Here is an 18260-nt window from a genome sequence, read left to right as displayed (position 1 = left end):
TTGAGCAATGATGAACCTCTGCTCTCTTGCACAACACTTCGAAAATGATAATTTTGTGAACAGCAATGACTGCATCATAGAACAATAACGAATTAAGGTATATTCCTATAACACATAATTGGGTGCCATATTGGATATTAAGAATATTCTTCTTGGGGCTGGAGATGTGGCTCAAGTGGTAGCGCGCTGGCCTGCCATGCGTGCGGCCCGGGTTTGATCCTCAGCACCACATACCAACAAAGATGTTGTGTCCACCGAAAAAACTAATAAATAAATAAAATTCTCTCTCTCTCTCTCTCTCTTTAAAAAAAAAAAAAAGAATATTCTTCTTCATGGAATGTTATTTTAGGCATCATCAGGGAGCACCTATTAGATCTTAGGTAATCCATTGAGAGTGAGAAATGCAGTGATATATAAGATATTGCCCTGCCCACAAGGGATCACCATCAGACCAGTAGTTGAACACTGACACATGAACAAATCACTGTAACGTAGTGTGCAAAGTACAGTAATAAGGGTGTATCACCAAGCATGGTGGTGCATACCTGTAATCCCAGTCATTTGGGAGGCTGAGGCAGGAAGATCAAGAGATCAAAGCCAGTCAGCAGTTTAGAGAGGCCCTAAACAACTCAGCAAGACCCTGTCTCTAAATAAAATATAAAAAAGGGCTGGGATGTGGCTCAGTGGTTAAGTGCCTCTGGATTCAATCCACGGAACCAAAAAAAAGGCCTGGGGGGGGGGGGGGTATGTGTGTATGTAATTTATGTATTTGGATCCATGGGAACACAAAGGGGAAAGCAATTCTACATGAAGGAGTAGAAATTTCTCTAAGAAATCCCTCCCACATGTGGATCAATTATGAAATTTCTTTTTCATTTTCTTTTCCTTTCTATTTTCTGTGGTGCTAGGGGATGAAACCTAGGGCCTTACACATACTAGACAAGCACTCCATACTGAACCACATCCCAGACCTTCATGAAATTTCTTAATGGGGTCATTGTTCTCATATGAAACTGACGTGTTCATACTTCCCGTAATGTTGTGTAAAGGTTAGCTTTTCTAGGAATTTTCTCCATGGAAATGTAGAATGTGGTATCTATATACAACAGGTTATTTGGGGCCTTAGTAACAGAACAACATGGGGACCACTGTGGCGCTTGCTGGGCTGCCCCTTTCTCTCACTCCTGCTTCTTGTTCTTCACTGTTTCCCTCCACCTGGCCTCTCCACCTCCACCTCTTCTATGGGGAATGGCTATTATGCGTGGCCAGGGTTAAGGGGTCACACAGTCCAAATATATTTGAGACAGAAGGTGGTATCTGTCCCCTTCTGCCTCCTAGATATTTTTTAATTTTTTATTTTAGTTGTTGATGGACCTTTATTTTATTTATTTGTATGCAGTGCTGAGGATTAAACCCAGTGCCTTACACATGTTAGGCAAGTGCTCTACCACTGAGTCACAATCCAGCCCTGTCTCCTAGATCTTACTGGGTTGTACCTGGTTCTGTGAAATCATCCAGGACAGTGAACTCCAGACACTTCCTTGGTACACAAAGAGCTAAATGGGAGCAGATTCAATGTGGCTAACTCTTCTGACTGAACTTTATTCCACAATGTGATCATTTCAGAGAAAACATGCCAAGCCACTTCAAGTTCAAGGAATACTGCCCGATGGTTTTCCGTAACTTGCGAGAGAGGTTTGGAATCGATGACCAGGATTTCCAGGTGAGTTGCTTTTGTAACAGTTGCCTTGGCTGGAAAATGGGTTCCATCATACCTTTTGCTCTGTAAAACTGGATTTGTATATTTTTATCATTATAAGTGTGTATATAGTACCAGTCTGCATTTTGCATAAGCAGTTTTCAATGTTCTTTCTGAAGTAAAGAGTTCTCAAAGTTAGGGCCCCGTATGCAATTTCTTATAAGAAATGACTCATCTTTAGAAAGAGACCAAGCTGTGAGCATTTGGTGAACACTCTCATTTCCAGGTGGAAGTTTCTACCAGAGGAGCTGCCTCCTGATTTCTGCGGTCAGGTGTGTCCACAGCTGTGCCAGTGTGTGTGTGTGTGTGTGTGTGTGTGTGTGCGCGCTGAATTCACAGGAATCTCAGAAATTGTTTTCTTGCTGATTTGCTGCATGTTGAATTGGCAAACTCTGACGCTTGCCACAGTGTTTTCATCAAAGGCCACACTTTGCGCACTACAATGCTAGATTGTAGAGTGGCCATGGCACTGTTGTCACCACCAGGAACCCACCAGTTCTTGGCACAGTGCTGTGGAACATCTTCCTCTTGCTCTCGGCTCCTCCCACATGTAAATAGGCACTGTTGCTTCACTCCCTGTCTTTGCCTGGTCTTGATTTTAACTTTGAAATACAGCTTAACTTTTTAAATATTTCTTGTTGCATGATCATTTTCCTAAGAAAGGACCTGACGTTGGTTAAAGTTTAATATAGTCAACCAGATCCATAAGGATTTCCTTACGAACAGAATTCTAAGTACTGACTTATTTTAAATCTTTTCAATTACAATAAACACTTTCAAGTGGGGCACAGTGGCACACGCTTGTAATCCCAGCAGCTCGGGAGGCTGAGACAGGAGGATCTCAAGTTCAAAGCCAGCTTCAGCAAAAGTGAGGCGCTAAGCAACTCAATGTGACCCCCTCTCTCTAAATTTAAAAAAACAAAATAGGGCTTGGGATGTGGCTCAGTGGTTGAGTGCCCCTGTGTTCAATCCCCAGTATACCCCCCCCCAACAACAACAAAAAACCCACTTTCTATTATTTGCCCTAATTTAAAAAATCTTAATTTATGTTGATACTCTCAGTGGCTTTACAAGTTGAATATTAGCACGGCTTTCCCTGAATTTTTTATTAAAAAATAGGATCCTTTAGGCAAGTCACACTTAGTACTCTTTCCTAAAGATCTTTTCTCCCACTTCCCACCCAGGCTCTTGTTGAAAGCCTTCAAGAATTTCTCCCATGCTTACTCAAAATGAGATGTTGCCATACTTTGAGAAAGCTGTGCTGGCCAGGTTGCCGGTGACATCCCCTTATTGTGGATCGGGGTTGTGGTCTCCACAGAAGCCCAGGCTCTGGGCTGAGGGCAAGTGAGGGGAGCAGGCAGGGTGTGGGTGCTCTGCTCTTAAAACTGCACTGAAGCCAACACTCACTGGGGCTTTGTCAGTAAGACTTAGATGGCACTTATTCACTTGACACTTATTGCTGAAAAAACAAGTAATTTTTAAAGAATAATTGTTGGAATAGTAAAAGGGTTTCATATGACATAAGAAGGGATAATTCCATATGATTTAAGAACTGTTACTATATTTAAATGGGCCATATGAAAATGAACTAGTCACTTTAAAAGGAATTAATGGCAGATTACATTGACATCTTTAGGAAATCTCCTCTGCCTGACTCCCAACATGAGTGTGTCCCTCCTCTGTCCCCATCTTTTTAAAAAAAATGAAATGGCTGCATTGGCGTTTAACAGAAACTGAGTTTTAAGAGCCCAAACCCTTCAAAGAGGCCTAAACTGATTACACTGCTTTCTGAATTCTGCCCTGAAGCAGATAAAAAGTTAGTTTTGAAACTCTGAAAATGACCAATTTGGTTGCTGAAATACTAAGATGCTACTATTTCCCCCTGAAAACAAAATGGTATAAGTTGGTATTTAAGTAAGTGCAAATTGCTGAGTACAAACTTTGAAGGGAAATGAGGCAAGTGGAGGATGATTCACAAGTAACTAATTGGCAAGTCTGTTAAACTCTTAGCTTGAGAGATCAGTACTGAGGAGAGTGGGTGTGAGTGTGATTGACCATCCCAGCACCCCTCCCTGCCTCAGCTCTGCTCACTGCTTTTGGCATTTAAATTGTGGCTTTTTCTTTGGCAACTGTGTTTCTATGGGGGGGGGGGGGGGAGAAGAGTGGGTGTTCAGAGTAGCTTTAGTAAACCTCCCATACACTTTTCTTCTCTCCCCCATCCTGCCTCCCTTTCTCAGTGTCTATACTTCCCAAGACAGCAGTCCCTGAGTTTCAACTATAGACAAGATTGTAAATGTGGAGATTAACCCGGTTTGTTGACTACTGGTTTGGAAAAAGAAAAGAAGGCAGGTCTGATGACATTGGCCGTGAAATCACACCTTATAGGCCCTGTGCACTGCAGGGGCAAAGGCTGAAGGAAGGCGTGGACCAAAGGGGCCCATCACATCAGTTGCCTGCGGGTCCATTCATCAGGGCCAGTTCAAGCAGCAGATGTGGGTTGGCACATGATCACTGAATAGAAGCAGTTTCCTTTTCCCCTGCTAGAGCTGAGCAGAGCCTCCCACTGGCCACTGGTACTGCTCCTGAGTTCTGGACGCACAACCCTGTGTTCATTTTCTGAAGCACTTGCATTTTGGACAAGCAACTTAAAATCAATGTAGCATTAAAGAGCTTCATCATCTGATTCAATTTGTATTCAGACTTTTCCATTAAATCAAAAGGATAAATGGGCTGGACTTGTTTGTGTGAATGCCTTTTTGTTGCACCTGAAAAATGTCAGTATTGATTAATGGAAGTCTGATAAAAGTAGACCATAGTAATCTGCCTACCTAATTGACCTCTATCTGTCATCTTAAACTTCTTGAAAGGAACTAAAAAAACTTTTCTGCTAGCTCAGTAAACATTTGTGTCTTTCCTGTTTTTATTTCTTGATTATCTTTTAAAACAAAAACTTATTTTCCTTGCTATTGAAGACAAATTCAAACAATAATTCTAGAATATTCATCATTAATAACAGTCCATCTAACGTAGATGTGTAAACCTCTGCATGTGTGTACCTAGTGCTTCCAAATTCAGAACTTTCTCCAAAACAATTAGTACTTTTTAAAAGTAACATGATTGGTTTGTAATATGCTCAGAGTTGAATTATGTTCGTCTCATTGTTTGGCCACTGTGACTCCACATGGCCCTTTTTTCAAAATGAATGCTGCCCTGGCTGCCTCCACTGTTACCATTGCTGCAGTTTTATTTCTGCCATGCCACTGCCACCTTAAGACCTGGTCCCTTCCGTCATAATTTCACGCGCAATTATCAACTCAGTGGGTGTTTATTTGTACCTGGTGCATGCCAGGCTCTGTGCTAGACGTTCCAGGGAATACAGAAGAGTGAAACAGTCACTTTGATGAATTCTATATTAGCTGCTAAAGAGATTTGCAGAAAACCAGGCATTAAAATTTTTGATGTTCTTCAAGAAAATCTATGCCACTCTTTTTAGCCATGCAGGGTTTCAGAGCCTCTTGTAACATTTCCTCTTGGGAAATCAGATGGAGGCTTCAGTTCATTTCTGAGATGCAGAGAGGGTTTGCCCACCATAAACCAAAAAGTTCTGCAGGTCGGAGCCAGCTATTAAACCTAAATACACCACATAATTGAAACTGAGCCCTCTTGTTCATTGTGTTGGATAATATCAGGTTTACTTTTCCCCTACTGCGTGCGCCTCCTGAATTAGAATCCCTCATTATTCGCATTTGATGCCTTTTCTTTGTTTTTGTAACCAAGAATTCTAATTTTAAAATGATTAATTTTAAAAGTTAACAGTTTAAACTTTTGAGGTCCTTGTTTCAAGTTTCAAATTCTAAAGCATTAAGCTCTTCAGTGAATACTAACCTTTGGAGGGGGGAAATCTACTGCTATATCTGAATATTAAGTCTTATCAAATAAAAAATGTTCTTCAAATGTAGATTTTTCAAATTGACTTTAAACTGCCTGAAGACAGGGACTGTGGCTGTTATTTCCTGGCTGCCTTCCCAGTAGTTAGCATAGAGACAGACCCTCAAGAGAGATTTATGGAAGAAAGGGAGAAGAGGCCAAGGGGCCATAATAGGGGTAACAGAGCTCATACATGTGAAGCAGTTAGATGTTGGTGGAATTGAAGACAAAGCTGGGGGAAAGCCAGACTCACATGGGAACAGGGCTGAAGACCTCAACCCTGTTTTGCAGCCAGCTAACAGCCCTGTGGATTTTGCGCAGGGGAGGAGCCATAACATGAGGTCTGTACTTTCTAGAGATGATTGATTGGTTATGTGTAGAGATATAGATGTTAGGAGACTGTGGCGTATTGCACTGAGTAGGAGGAGGCACACCTGACAGGGCCAGGGCACTTGTCACCGACACCCTAAAGCAGAGAATGGCTTCCCAAGAACTAAGACATGTAAACTGCCAGGTTGGGGAGGAGACTGGTGGCTCTCAGGGGCCTAGGACAGGAGCCATTGAGTTGGGGGCCTCGCGAGCAGCCAAAGGAGCATTAATGCAGATTGCAGAGGGAAGGAAGATTGAGGGTGGGATAGAGGAGGAGGAAGTTGAGTTTTTGACCCCTTGGCTCTGGAAATGACTGTGAGATTCCCCCATGAGGCTGGTGGTCAGGACAGGGTGAGGAGCAGAAGCCCTACTATGGGAAGGATGGGCACTGACATGGTCATCGAAGTCCCCGGTGGTCCTGTCTCTTTAAAATCATACCAGCATGCTCACTACCCTGTATGTGCTTGCTCCTTGAACTGTCTATGCTCTTTTATCCCTTTGTCACTGGGTTTGCTCATTGTTCACATTTGTCCTCTTGGATTAGCTACTCTGTGCCTCCCAGTGAGCCCTGGAAGGCAGCTCTGCCCTGAGCAAAGATGCTTCTGGACTAAACCCCACAGGATTACCCTCACTGCCTGTCAACGTCATTAGACTTTTCTGGTGCTTTTTCTCCTCCTCTTTGCAAGCTGAACAAATTACTAGCCCCACCACAGATTGCCCCCACCTATGAGCATACACTTCCTATCTGCCTGTATTTCCTGCCCTGAACCTGCTTGGGATTGCACCTCATGCTGTGGACCCAAGACCTGACAGTCAGCCATCCTTCTCACAAGGTGCTCCTATCAAGTTAAATGCATGCTTGTTTTTCATGAGCTTTGGGGACCTGTCTCTAGTGTTTTAATCTCCATAGTTAAGTAGCAGTCTGAAGTTTTAAAAGGTGATTTCATGGCACTCCATGAAGTTCCTGCAATTCTGCTGCTTTCTCTGTTGAGCATTACCTTTCATTTTTATGTTTTTTTCTTTTCTGATAAGTTGTTTCATTATTGATAAGCACTAGATTGCTCTGTGTCTTGCTCCCCTCTATAATAAAAGCCATTCTACACCTGGGATCACACTCAGGCTTTCTTTGAAATTCCCCCAAGGGCTTAACACAGGGCTTTGAACACAGTGTGCATTGAATAAATCCTTGATGATGATGTTCAAGTTAGCATGTTGGTCTTTAACTCTCTGACGAGGTCAGAAGACCATCTGTGCTCATTCAGAGATGTCAAATGTAAAACCAGAAAGCAGGCTTCTCTGGGAAGTCACTCCCATCTCCCGGGCTGTGTGATTTGAAGCATGTAATCATAATCCTGAGTTGTCAGCAGGACAGTGATTGGTTTCCAGGTTTCAAGTCCATGAAACAGGTAACATGGTTGGGGAGAAGAACATTTCCTAGGAGTTAGAGGCCCAGTAGAGTCTCAGGTCTTCAGTGACCGTAAACCATTGACCTAACCCTCAGGGGTCTAGGTTTCCTCATCTGCAAAATGAGGGAGAAAAACACAATGCCCAGTCCCTCCCAGCTAAGCTGTCAGATCGCTGAATCTATTATTAAGTCAAGTGAGTACATGACTGTCACTTAGGTTCTTGTATACAATGTTGACATATGCTCTTGCTACAATGTGGCTTTACACACTTGAGCATGACAGAATTGATTTTAAGTGGCCTTTCTTTTGAATGACAGTAAGAACTTTTCACATGTGATTTTTAGTCAAATGTACAAACTATCAAAATGGGGGGAAAATCTATATATACAAGACTATGATTAGTTTAAGAAAATTAAATGTGCAGAATGCTTGGTACTAAAAAAAAAAATAGAGGAGAACGTAACAGTTACTATGTTACAGTTTTATGAGGGGTATAAAAGATTGGCCATAGGAATGAGCTAATTAAATTGACCTTTATATTTCCTCCACCCTTCTGGAGACTCACTAATCCTGGACCTCCCACTGCGGAAATAAACATTTTCCACGCAGACTGTTAGAGGAGAGGGAGTGGACAGCACCATTTATCCTTTTCTTAGGGACAATAAATTTCGAATTATAAATGTAAGAAGGCCATCAAAGAGGAAGCTTCATATCTCATTATCTTCCTTTATTTCCTGTTGAGGGCCAGCATGGCACCAGAGCTTCAAACACAGCTGTTGAGGTTTGAAGTAGGATGTCATAAGGCCAGATGTTTACATGCCAAGTTTCAGGATAGTCAGGCCAAGATGGATTGAGCAGTCATATTCTCACCTGCCCTGTACCTGGTAATCCTGCCCTAGAACTTGAACTTATGTCCAACCATTCGCTTTGTCCTCATCTCCCCCACCTGCTCCCCAGCAAGCCTTGGAGAGTCCTTCAAAGTGGCACTTACTGTCTACTACGGTCACATCTAGGGGCTGAAGTAAGAGCACCCACAGGGTCACCTTGCTTACCCAGAGACAGTGGGGGACTGTAGCTGCACAGTAGGTCACCTGGTCGGGGATGAATGTTTAGGGGCCTTGTAAGAAGAATGTCTAGGCCAATCACATACACCTGTATACTGATGACTACTTTGGTATGAAATATCCAGACAGGGGATTGAACCCAAGGCCTCACATATGCAGAAAGTAAATTAACTAGTGGCTTCTAGGTTGGGAGAATGGGAGAGAGAATGGGAGTAACTACAAATGAATATGGGGTTTCTTTTGGGAGAGATTAAGTGTTCTAAAAATGATTGTGGCAGTATTTATATAAGTTTGTGAATGTATTGAGAATGATTGAATCATGTACTATAAATAGGTGAATGGTATATTGTGTGAACTCTATTTCAGTAAAGCTATTAATGAAGAAGTGTGCTTGAGTTTGAAATTAGTTTATATTCAGTAAGAGACTCCCCCCATACTGATTCTGGATACCTTTTTTAAAATATATCTTTATTTTGTTTTTTATTTATTTTTATGTGGTTCTGAGGATCGAACCCAGTGTCTCATGCATGCAAGGCAAGTGCTCTACCACTGAGCTATAGCTCCAGCCCTGGATACCTTTTGATTAAGGCAGATTATGATTGCACCATTTCCACTCTGAGCAAGTGAATTTAAGGAATGGACTGAGTGGTCATATTATATAGTTTGTAATATGAAACTATCAAATGTATAGAAGGAAAGGAGTCACTGATGAATAGAGCTTTTTTTTTTTGCAATTTGTTTATTTACACTTATCATCAGCATTTTGGTCCCATAAACAAATAGTAAATCATTATCCATTTCTAAATGTCTGGGAAATGACAGAGGTAACTAATGCTGAATAATTAGAAGAGCAAATAGGAAACTTAGAAACCATTCACTCCAGCTGTCTTACCTCGAAGATAATTGCCGCAGTCTGGCTGGGCACAATTCAGGAGCCACTTGTCAAAAGAAACTAACTTTATTTTTAGAACTACAAAGGCCAAACAAAACAGCTCCTCAGGAAAAAACCCTCAGAGCCCAACTGCCACCACCGGCTTCCCACAAGCCTCTCACACCCACACCAGCCTCTCCACCTCCCACAATCCTCCTGCTCTTGAGGCCGATTGGCTGGGTTGCATGGGCGGAGCCAAAGAAGTCCCCCAGTGAGCAGCTCCGTGGAGGAGCCAATCAGCTAGATGTTGCTGGGGCCGCTGTGAGCCAATCATCAGCTGGCAGTCTGAAGGGCAGGGAAACAGCCCAATGAACATCACCGCAGAGGAGCCAATCAGCTAGATGTTGCTGGTGAACCAATCATCAGCTGGGAGCTGGAAGTTTGCTGGGGCCCCTTTGGCTGTGGCTCTCAACAGATAATCAGATGAGAATAAGGGGTGTAGGGGAGGGGGTTGGTGAGGGGCCTGGAGCCCCTGACTTTAACTTGCTGCTGTGGGACTGTGATCTTTATCTGTCACCTTCTGCTCACCCCCTCCCCCGGCCCCACCTCATTGTATCCACTCTTTCCCTGTGGTTTGAAAGGGTGCTGGGCAGTGAGGCCAAGGATAGAAGGAAGATTGGATAAGCTGGTAATTTTCAGCTTGAAACTTCTTTGTAGAATGTTTTAAATTCCCTTTTTAAAACGTAGGTTATTATTGAGAGCCTTAGAAAATAACTTACTACTATCACTTTTTTTTCATAAGTACATTATTTTCTTTTTTCCTGCTATCACTTTTGAACTGATAGGTCCAGAATCCCAGATTTTGAGTTCAAGTAATGTCACTCTATTACAGAACATACTTCTCTAAGCTGTGTCCATGACAAGGAATTTAATTTTTAATGAGAGTAGATCTTTCCAGATTCTGGGTAGATTTCTTAGGGTGATTTCATCTGGCAGCTGTCTCATAGAGACAGGCAAATGAGGGTAAAGACTTCTGAATGTGAATATTTTACTTTAAAAATGGGAGATTATCTTGAAGATAACCAAATGGTGCTGTTTATGCCTTGATTGGATCAGATTTGAATCTGAGGCTTGGTCTTTTAAATCCAGAGATTAAGATGAGAAAGAATTTTTTTCATGTTGCCTTCTGCTTGACCTTCTTTCTTCACGTAGATCTCATCCTAGCTTGTTGATTTCATTTTAACTGCTTTTCCTGGTTCTTTTTTGTTTGTGTTTGTTTCCCAGCTTAGTATTGTGGAAAGTAACCTGGAATTCAGCATTCCTACTGTAAAAAGATTACTTAGGTTCTTGCCATTATTTGCCAGCGTAACCCATGCAGTTCTGAGCAAAGAAAGGCAGAGGATGGGATACTGTTCTAAAGATAGAAGCCAGTGGTAGAAGGGGAATGAAAACCTCCACCAATTCTTAGACCATGTGAACTAATTAAAATAGACATGATGAAATGTGCCACATGGTCAGAAATATGAAGAATTCTTAGGGCTGATGTTGTCTCTACAATCGAAAAGACTTATGAAGTACTGAGCACTAGGCACCCTTCAGCCTGTCTTCACGCTGCATGAATCCTCTGACTCCAAGCCCAGGGCTCAGCAGCAGTTTTTCTGTCCTGAAGCCTTGTTCCACAAACACACATCTGTCTCAGCTCTTGCCTCGAGAGAAGACAGCTCCTACTCCTGTCCCCTTCAGTTACAGTCAAGCAATAAACAGCCCTAGAATCATGATAGCTTGGTACACAGGTTCATAAAAATGTAAGTAAAGGACTCTGGATTACATTAGCTGTTGTTAATAATATTTTCTGCACACTTTACTTGGCAAAATTGAAAACATAAGGACAGGTTTGGTTTTTTGCCAGCTGACTCACACCCCATATTGGTATTAGAAGGTGTTTGTCACCATGGAAAAACTGGCATCAGCTCTCCCATCATGCTGCCCAGCAGACTGTGGGACCTGGATCTTCCACGTGTATCATCCCAGTTGATACAGCGAAAAGCTAAAATGATCGAGTCATTCATATTTTATGGGTCTCTGTTTTACTATCTAAGTTAAGTGGTTTGGAATTATTTCTAAGATTGCTTCCAATTCTAATACTCTTTGGTTAGGATATTTAATTACACATGCAAAGACTCTTTGGGGGTGCCGGAAGATCACTCTAGGCTGCTTCCCTCAAACCTCCCCTTCTTGCTGTCCCACTTTGTCCAAGCATCCTGTACAATGCTGTGACTCATTCTTCCTTGGGACAGAACAGAGCACCCTGAGGAGTTTCATATGCAGTTTCTGCTAGGTAGCAGGCTATTGGGAGGCAGCGCAAGGACCACTTTTAACACACAGACCTCCTTCCTCCCTTTGCTCACTTGCTCCTCCTTGCCAAAGTTGTCCTGAATGCATCTGGACCAAAGGAAGTATTATTTTCATGCAGCTCTAAGAACTAGTGTTGTCTTTTCTGTAACCTTGGCCTGAATGGCCTAAAGTGATGGTGTCCTGTCTTCTCACTGAATTCTCCCAGGGAAACGTGTACTGAATCACCTTCAAGGTCCATGCCCTCCAGGAGAGCAATGAGCTGTCTTAGAGTAAATACATTTTTAGAGTTATTAAAGATCTGATGTGAGTTCCAAGTTAGCCTGCTCTCTCCCTAGGCTTATTATTGTCTATGAGGATCAATGAGGCTAAAGGACATAAGCAAGTGCTGATGAATGGCAGATAGAATGAATGGCAGAGAATGTTCTTTGTTTCTGACCATTATTACTTACTGCACTACCTTTAAAACATAACTTTATCTTATTCCAAAGGCTACAAAAATTCGATGGTTATAGTGTTTCATAATAGCAAAAGTTTGGTCTTATCTTTGCCAATTGCCTGTTTTGTTACCTCAGAGGAAGCCTTAGGCAGGTATCTCAGACATTGTACTTGATTCCACTGTAAGCCAGATTTTTATCATCAAGTAGAAAACTGCACCTGGCTCCTCCTGCCTCATAGTAATGTTGTGAATAAATATGAAATAATGATGATTTTTCCAGGCTTTAGAGTCATTCCAAGGATTAGGCATTTTATGTAAAATTGCATTATCTTATCTGATATTCTACTTGTCTATTAGATGATGTTTTTACTAAATTTGATATATTTTTATGTTAATAGTGATATGAAAGGTACATTCTAAATTTTGACAAAATTTCACTGATTACTTGAAAACCAGGAGCCTTAAAAAAAAAATTTTTTTCCCACATTCTGAAAGTACATATTGTGGGTTGAGACTTCTGAAGGGATTACTAAAAAGAACAAAAGTTGACACAGAATCAGGTACAGCTTATACCCAAAGGGCTTAAGAACAGCATACTACAGGGACACAGCCACATCAATGTTTATAGCAGCACAATTCACATATCTAAATTGTGGAACCAACCTAGATACCCTTCCTGTAGATGAGTAGATAAAGAAAATGTGGTATATATAGAATATATATACCACAATAGAATATTACTCAGCATTAAAAGACAATAAAATCATAGTATTTTCAGGTAAATGGATGGAGCTGGAAAACATAATGCTAAGTAAAGTAAGCCAATCCCAAAAAGCCAAATGCTGAATGTTTTCTCTGATATAAGGATGCTGATTCATATTGGAGATGTAGGGGAAGCATGGGAGGAATAGACGAACTTTAGGCAAAGAGGGTAGTAGGAGGGAGGGGGAATGGGGGTAGGAAAGATGATGCAATGAGATGGACATTATTTCCCTAAGTACATGTATGAAAACACGAGTGGTGTGACTCTTCTTTGTGTACAACCTGAGATATGAAAAAATGTGTTCATATGTGTACTATGAATTAAATTGCATTCTGCTGTCATATATAACGAATTAGAATAAATAAAATTTTTAAAAAGGATTAAGACATAGCCAGTATCCTAATGCAAAGTCTGAAATAATTGATTATAACTTTGTCTTTGAAATTGAAAGCAAAGAATTTGGGAGGAGTCAACATTATTAAATGTTTACTTAATGAATACAGTGAATGTCATGAATTTATAAAGTTCCTCATTTTAACCAAACCAGAGTTGGAGAGAATATAATGGGAAAGGCATTAATGCAGATAAGTATCATTATAACGCCTGGAATACACTACACTCTGCTCCTTATGTGCCAGATGAGACACTATCACAATTCAGTACACCCTTGTATCTCACATGTGGTCCATAGACCACCACAATCAGCATTGTCAACTTCTTAAAATGCCCCACCCCAACCTCTCGGATCAGAATCTGCATTTTAGTGTGGTCCCAGATGATTCAGTTGCTCATTGAACTTTATTGAAAAGTACTAGTGATACTGGTTTCCATTTTATTCTCCCCGCTTGGCCCATGAGAGAATGTTTTACTTTCTTATCTAAGATGTACAAAAAGATGAGCTATAAGACAGGTGCTGCAGTAATTCCATCTTGGCTAAATACAGTTATCCCTTACTATTCCCCACCCCCCTAAAAATTATTTTACATGAATTGTCAGTTTTACAAAGTTTATGGTCTGTTCCACCTGGCTTTCATGAAAGTTGATCATTCCAGCTTTTATTTTATGCCTGAAGATAATTTGAAGTCTTACAATTCCTGAAGTTCTTGTTTTATTTGCAATAGATGCCCCTTTGCAAATTGGTGTTTTGGATGAGAAAGTAAAACAATTAAAAAAGAGCAACAATTGGAGAGGTTTGGGGAAGCTCACACTTAAATCTCCAAAAGAGTATATTCACTTTGATTTTCTTCTTTGTTATTGTAAGTAGGAAATACAAAGGGAAAATTTTTAAGACCAAAAATAATGTTCATGTGAGTATAGTCATTTTCATCCTGAAAACCCTTTTCCTCATTCTCAATGAATTTCAGTAGTCTTAGGAATGATTTAACACTCTCAAATCCTGCTGGTTAAAGTCATTGGGAGTTACACTGATTTTTTTTTTCATCTTAAGTTTTCTAATGAGCTAAGGAAAGCAGATTTGGTTAATTGACATTCTCCATTCTGTACTTTGGCAGGTGTATCTGCCTGCACTTGGATCTGAGGTGGGCTGTCTTAGAATGTAACAGACCGCTGTGGCAGTGCCAGGACACATCCCAAGGATTGAGAATGAGCTCATGAGAATTGAGAGTGCCCCCTTCAATCCTAGGGCCTCCATGTGCTTCTGGGCCACTGTAATTTGATTCTCCCTTAGATAGCTGGACACTGCTGGATTTCATTTAGAAAGGATAAGGAGTCTTGAATATACAAGATAGCAAGGAACACTTTCATTGAAATCTATAGGGCAGAGATGCTTCCTTCCTTTCAAGGGTGTCATGTTCCCTGAATTAGACAACGTTGGTTCACTGGCCTTTGAATGCCCACTTTTAGAGAAGAAGTTGCCTTTGAATCCCACACGTAGTTCAATGAGGCCCAGCACAAGAGCACAGTTAGCAGCAATGAAGGATAGACTTCCTCAAGTGCCAGAGTTTGCTACTTCCACTAATCTAATGACCAATGTCAGAAAGATGGGGAAAGGTGGGGAAGCTCTGCAGAAGAGGAGACACGAATGGAATTGCTTATGGGAGAAGAGGTAGATGTCCCTAGCTAGTGTCAACAGCACAAATGAGACACCATAATGAAATAATGCCAGGAGAGTCCTACTCAGAGGCCTTCCCTGTTTACCCTCCAGGGGATCAGTAGTGCTCAGAAACATCAGGAGAGAGGGGTGGGTAGAGGATGGACTCATCTGGAATCTTCTGAGAAGCTCTTATAGAATAAGAGGTTCCTTCCTCCTTTATAGGCAGCATAGTTTACTAGTTGAGAACTTGATCTCTGAGCCAGCCATACCAGAACTGGAATTCTAGCTCTTCCCTTATTAGCTGTGTGACCTTTGCCCTGTTATTAAACCTCTCTTGTCCCATTTCCTTACTTACCAAAGGATGGTGATAATGATACCGCTGCAAATGAATCTTATCAGAATGAGGAGAAGTGCCCGGTGCAAAATGCTGGTATGCACTCGTCATGTAAGGGAATGCTTGGTGGCTGTGAAATTTTCTTTCATAACTGAAACCTAATCTTATCCAGAAGAAAAATTTGAGCTCATGTCTAATTCTGAAAAGAATAGCAAGGTGAATAAAGTAACTGTGACCTTAATTCTAGATATCAGCCTGCTCTGAGAATATTGGAATCATAGTACTTGCCCAAGCTGTTTCCATTTCATTTGAAAGACTTGCAGTTTGAGTTACCATGAATATAAAATAGTGTCAGCCTGCTTGTCAACTTTTTCCAAGCACAAATGTTGCTATCACAACAAATTACTTGGGTATCAGAAATCCCTACCTCTAACCAATTTTCTTCCCTCTTCCCCCTTACCCTAACCGGGAAGAATTCCTTGACCAGAAGTGCACCCCTTCCTAATGACTCCCAGGCACGCAGCGGGGCTCGTTTTCACACTTCCTACGACAAAAGATATGTCATCAAGACCATTACCAGTGAAGATGTGGCCGAGATGCACAACATCCTGAAGAAATACCACCAGGTAATTTTTCTTTATCTGTATTTTTTTGTTGTTGTTTTGTTTTCTTTTTTCTTTCTTTTTTTTTAAAGAGAGAGAGAGAATTTTTTTTTAATATTTATTTTTAGTTTTCGGCGGACACAACATCTTTGTTTGTATGTGGTGCTGAGGATCGAACCCGGGCCGCACGCATGCCAGGCGAGCGCGCTACCGCTTGAACCACATCCCCAGCCCTCCTTATCTGTATTTGAATCTCTGAGAAGGTTAACATCCATGACCAAGTGTCATCAAGGCCAAAGGTCTCAATATGTAGGTAGGAAATGATGAGATATGTTTGACTTAAAAATCTCCTGTCACCCATTGTTCTAAAGGGAATGTGGCCAGATTCCTGACAGTTTACGTTTAAGACTGCGTATGTTATAGAGGTCATTATGTATATAATGCTTTTCCTAAATACCTTCTGTATGATCACTTCAATGATCACTACTGGTCTTGAAATCATTCTGCTTAAGATTTGGAAACTTTCCAGAAGATTTTACCTGTGGCAGAAGTTAAATGTTGACTTCAGAGTTTTTAATCCACCTACATCTCCAAGTCTCATCTTGCTCCCACTTTTCCTTCCTGTCAGAGTTCTAGAAAAATGCACCGAATAGCCCCATTCTACTGTAGAGGAAATTCTCCAATTGTAGGTGTATTGGTTTACGTCTTGTCCCTTTTCATTCCTAAGCATTATCCCTTTGTAATTGCCCTTCAGATTGAAACTACCAGACCATTTTGGGTTCAGATCTCAGCCCTATCACTTACTGACTGATTTCTGGACTTTGAGACTGAGTTTCTTCATTTATACAATAAGGATATTAACACCTAACTGCAGAGTCCTGAAAAGTAAATGGGAAGTATATACCAAGTACTTAGCACAGTATCTGTCACACAGTAGGACCTGAGCATATGGTGGATGTGGTGGCAGCCTCACTGTTATCAAGATAATGTCTATTGTATAACAATAAGTCATCTTGAGAAATTGTGGTCTTATGGCATGAATATGACCATTGCTGCAACATTATAGGAATCATTCTTAGATGATTAGAACTGGTATTTGAAACACACAGAACACACACCACGTCTGACCTAGTTGTCTCCTTTGTCTGAAATAACAAAACACCATAAACTGGGTGGACTAAACAGTAAAAATTTACTTCTCAGTTCTGGAGGCTGGAAACTTGAGATAAGGGTTCCTGCATAGTCAGGTTCTGGCAAGGCCCTCTTCCTGGCGTGTAGATGACTGCCTTCTTTTGGTATCCTCACATGGGAGGAAGAACAGAAAGCAAAAGCTCTCTGCTACCTCCTCCAATGAGGGCACTAATTCCATCACAAGGACTCCACCTTCATAACCTAATTACCTCTCAATGGTGATTTGGGTTTCAACATAATGAATTTGGGAGGATACAAATATTCAGTCTATAGCAGAGTCCAAATTCTCCTCAGAGGTAAAGATTGTCTTTCACAGAGAATATTCAAAATAAAGTGCTTCAAGCCCTGCCTGCATTAGGATAATGCTCAAAGACTTTAAACCATCACAGTTATTAAGTATCAGCTTCTCAGAATATCTACTTTGAAGGCAGCACTTATTTGTATTTGTGTCTGTTTAAAAGTATTACTTTGGGTCATGCTTCATGTTCAAATACTACACATTATTTCTTGGCAGTGCTATTCTTCCAGTCTTTGCAAATGTGATCAGTGGCATTTTGCTTGCGCTGAAGTCTATAACAATCTTTGAACAACGTTCTGTTTCTGTAAACTTGGTACCACCTCTGATTTATTTTCTTAAAAGCATTAGTCAGTCTCTAAATTCATTTAACATCTCACATGTCTTTTATAGCATCTATTGCCTTTGAAATTTGCTCTGCCAGGCTCAGGCTATTGCCTATGACAAAGGGAATTTAAAGTGCTCAGAGAGTACCTACCAGAGGGAAGACACCAAGGCACTGGCTTCTGAATGAATTAAATTGCAGGTTGCTGCTTTTAACTCTTCACCTGTTCATTTTTCATATTCGGGTTCCCCGCTCTTGAATTTGATGCATACTCACACTTTCTTTTTACACTTCCTTTCAGTTGGCTTACAACATTCAAAGCAAAGAAATATCTCATGACTCATGAGAACATATTATTCTGACAAGTGACTGTGACACCATTCTAATAAAATGTGACACACAATTCAGGTAGCCACTTCTTGATGACAACTTTTGAGTTCACAGTCTTTTGATGTTACAGAAATCACAGTTTGAAATGTTTTCTCTGGGGTACTTACTATGACCTAACAC

The 18260-nt window shown here is 41.0% G+C and overlaps 1 protein-coding gene across 2 annotated transcripts in view; it reads left to right on the top strand.

Moving 5' to 3' along the window:
- PIP4K2A (phosphatidylinositol-5-phosphate 4-kinase type 2 alpha) overlaps positions 1-18260 on the top strand; it is a 159923-nt gene that overhangs the window by 95713 nt on the left and 45950 nt on the right. Inside the window, exons 3-4 of one of the 2 annotated variants that reach the window (XM_081300457.1) lie at positions 1627-1723; positions 15811-15963. In XM_081300457.1, the coding sequence (XP_081156583.1) occupies positions 1627-1723; positions 15811-15963 (250 nt within the window). The remainder of the gene's footprint in view (positions 1-1626; positions 1724-15810; positions 15964-18260) is intronic. The other variant, XM_081300458.1, reaches the window with a different exon arrangement.

The sequence above is a fragment of the Spermophilus citellus genome (assembly GCF_964194105.1).
Source record: "Spermophilus citellus genome assembly, chromosome: 6".
Classification (NCBI taxonomy): Eukaryota; Metazoa; Chordata; class Mammalia; order Rodentia; family Sciuridae; genus Spermophilus; species Spermophilus citellus.
This window is presented reverse-complemented; position numbering and strand designations above follow the sequence as displayed.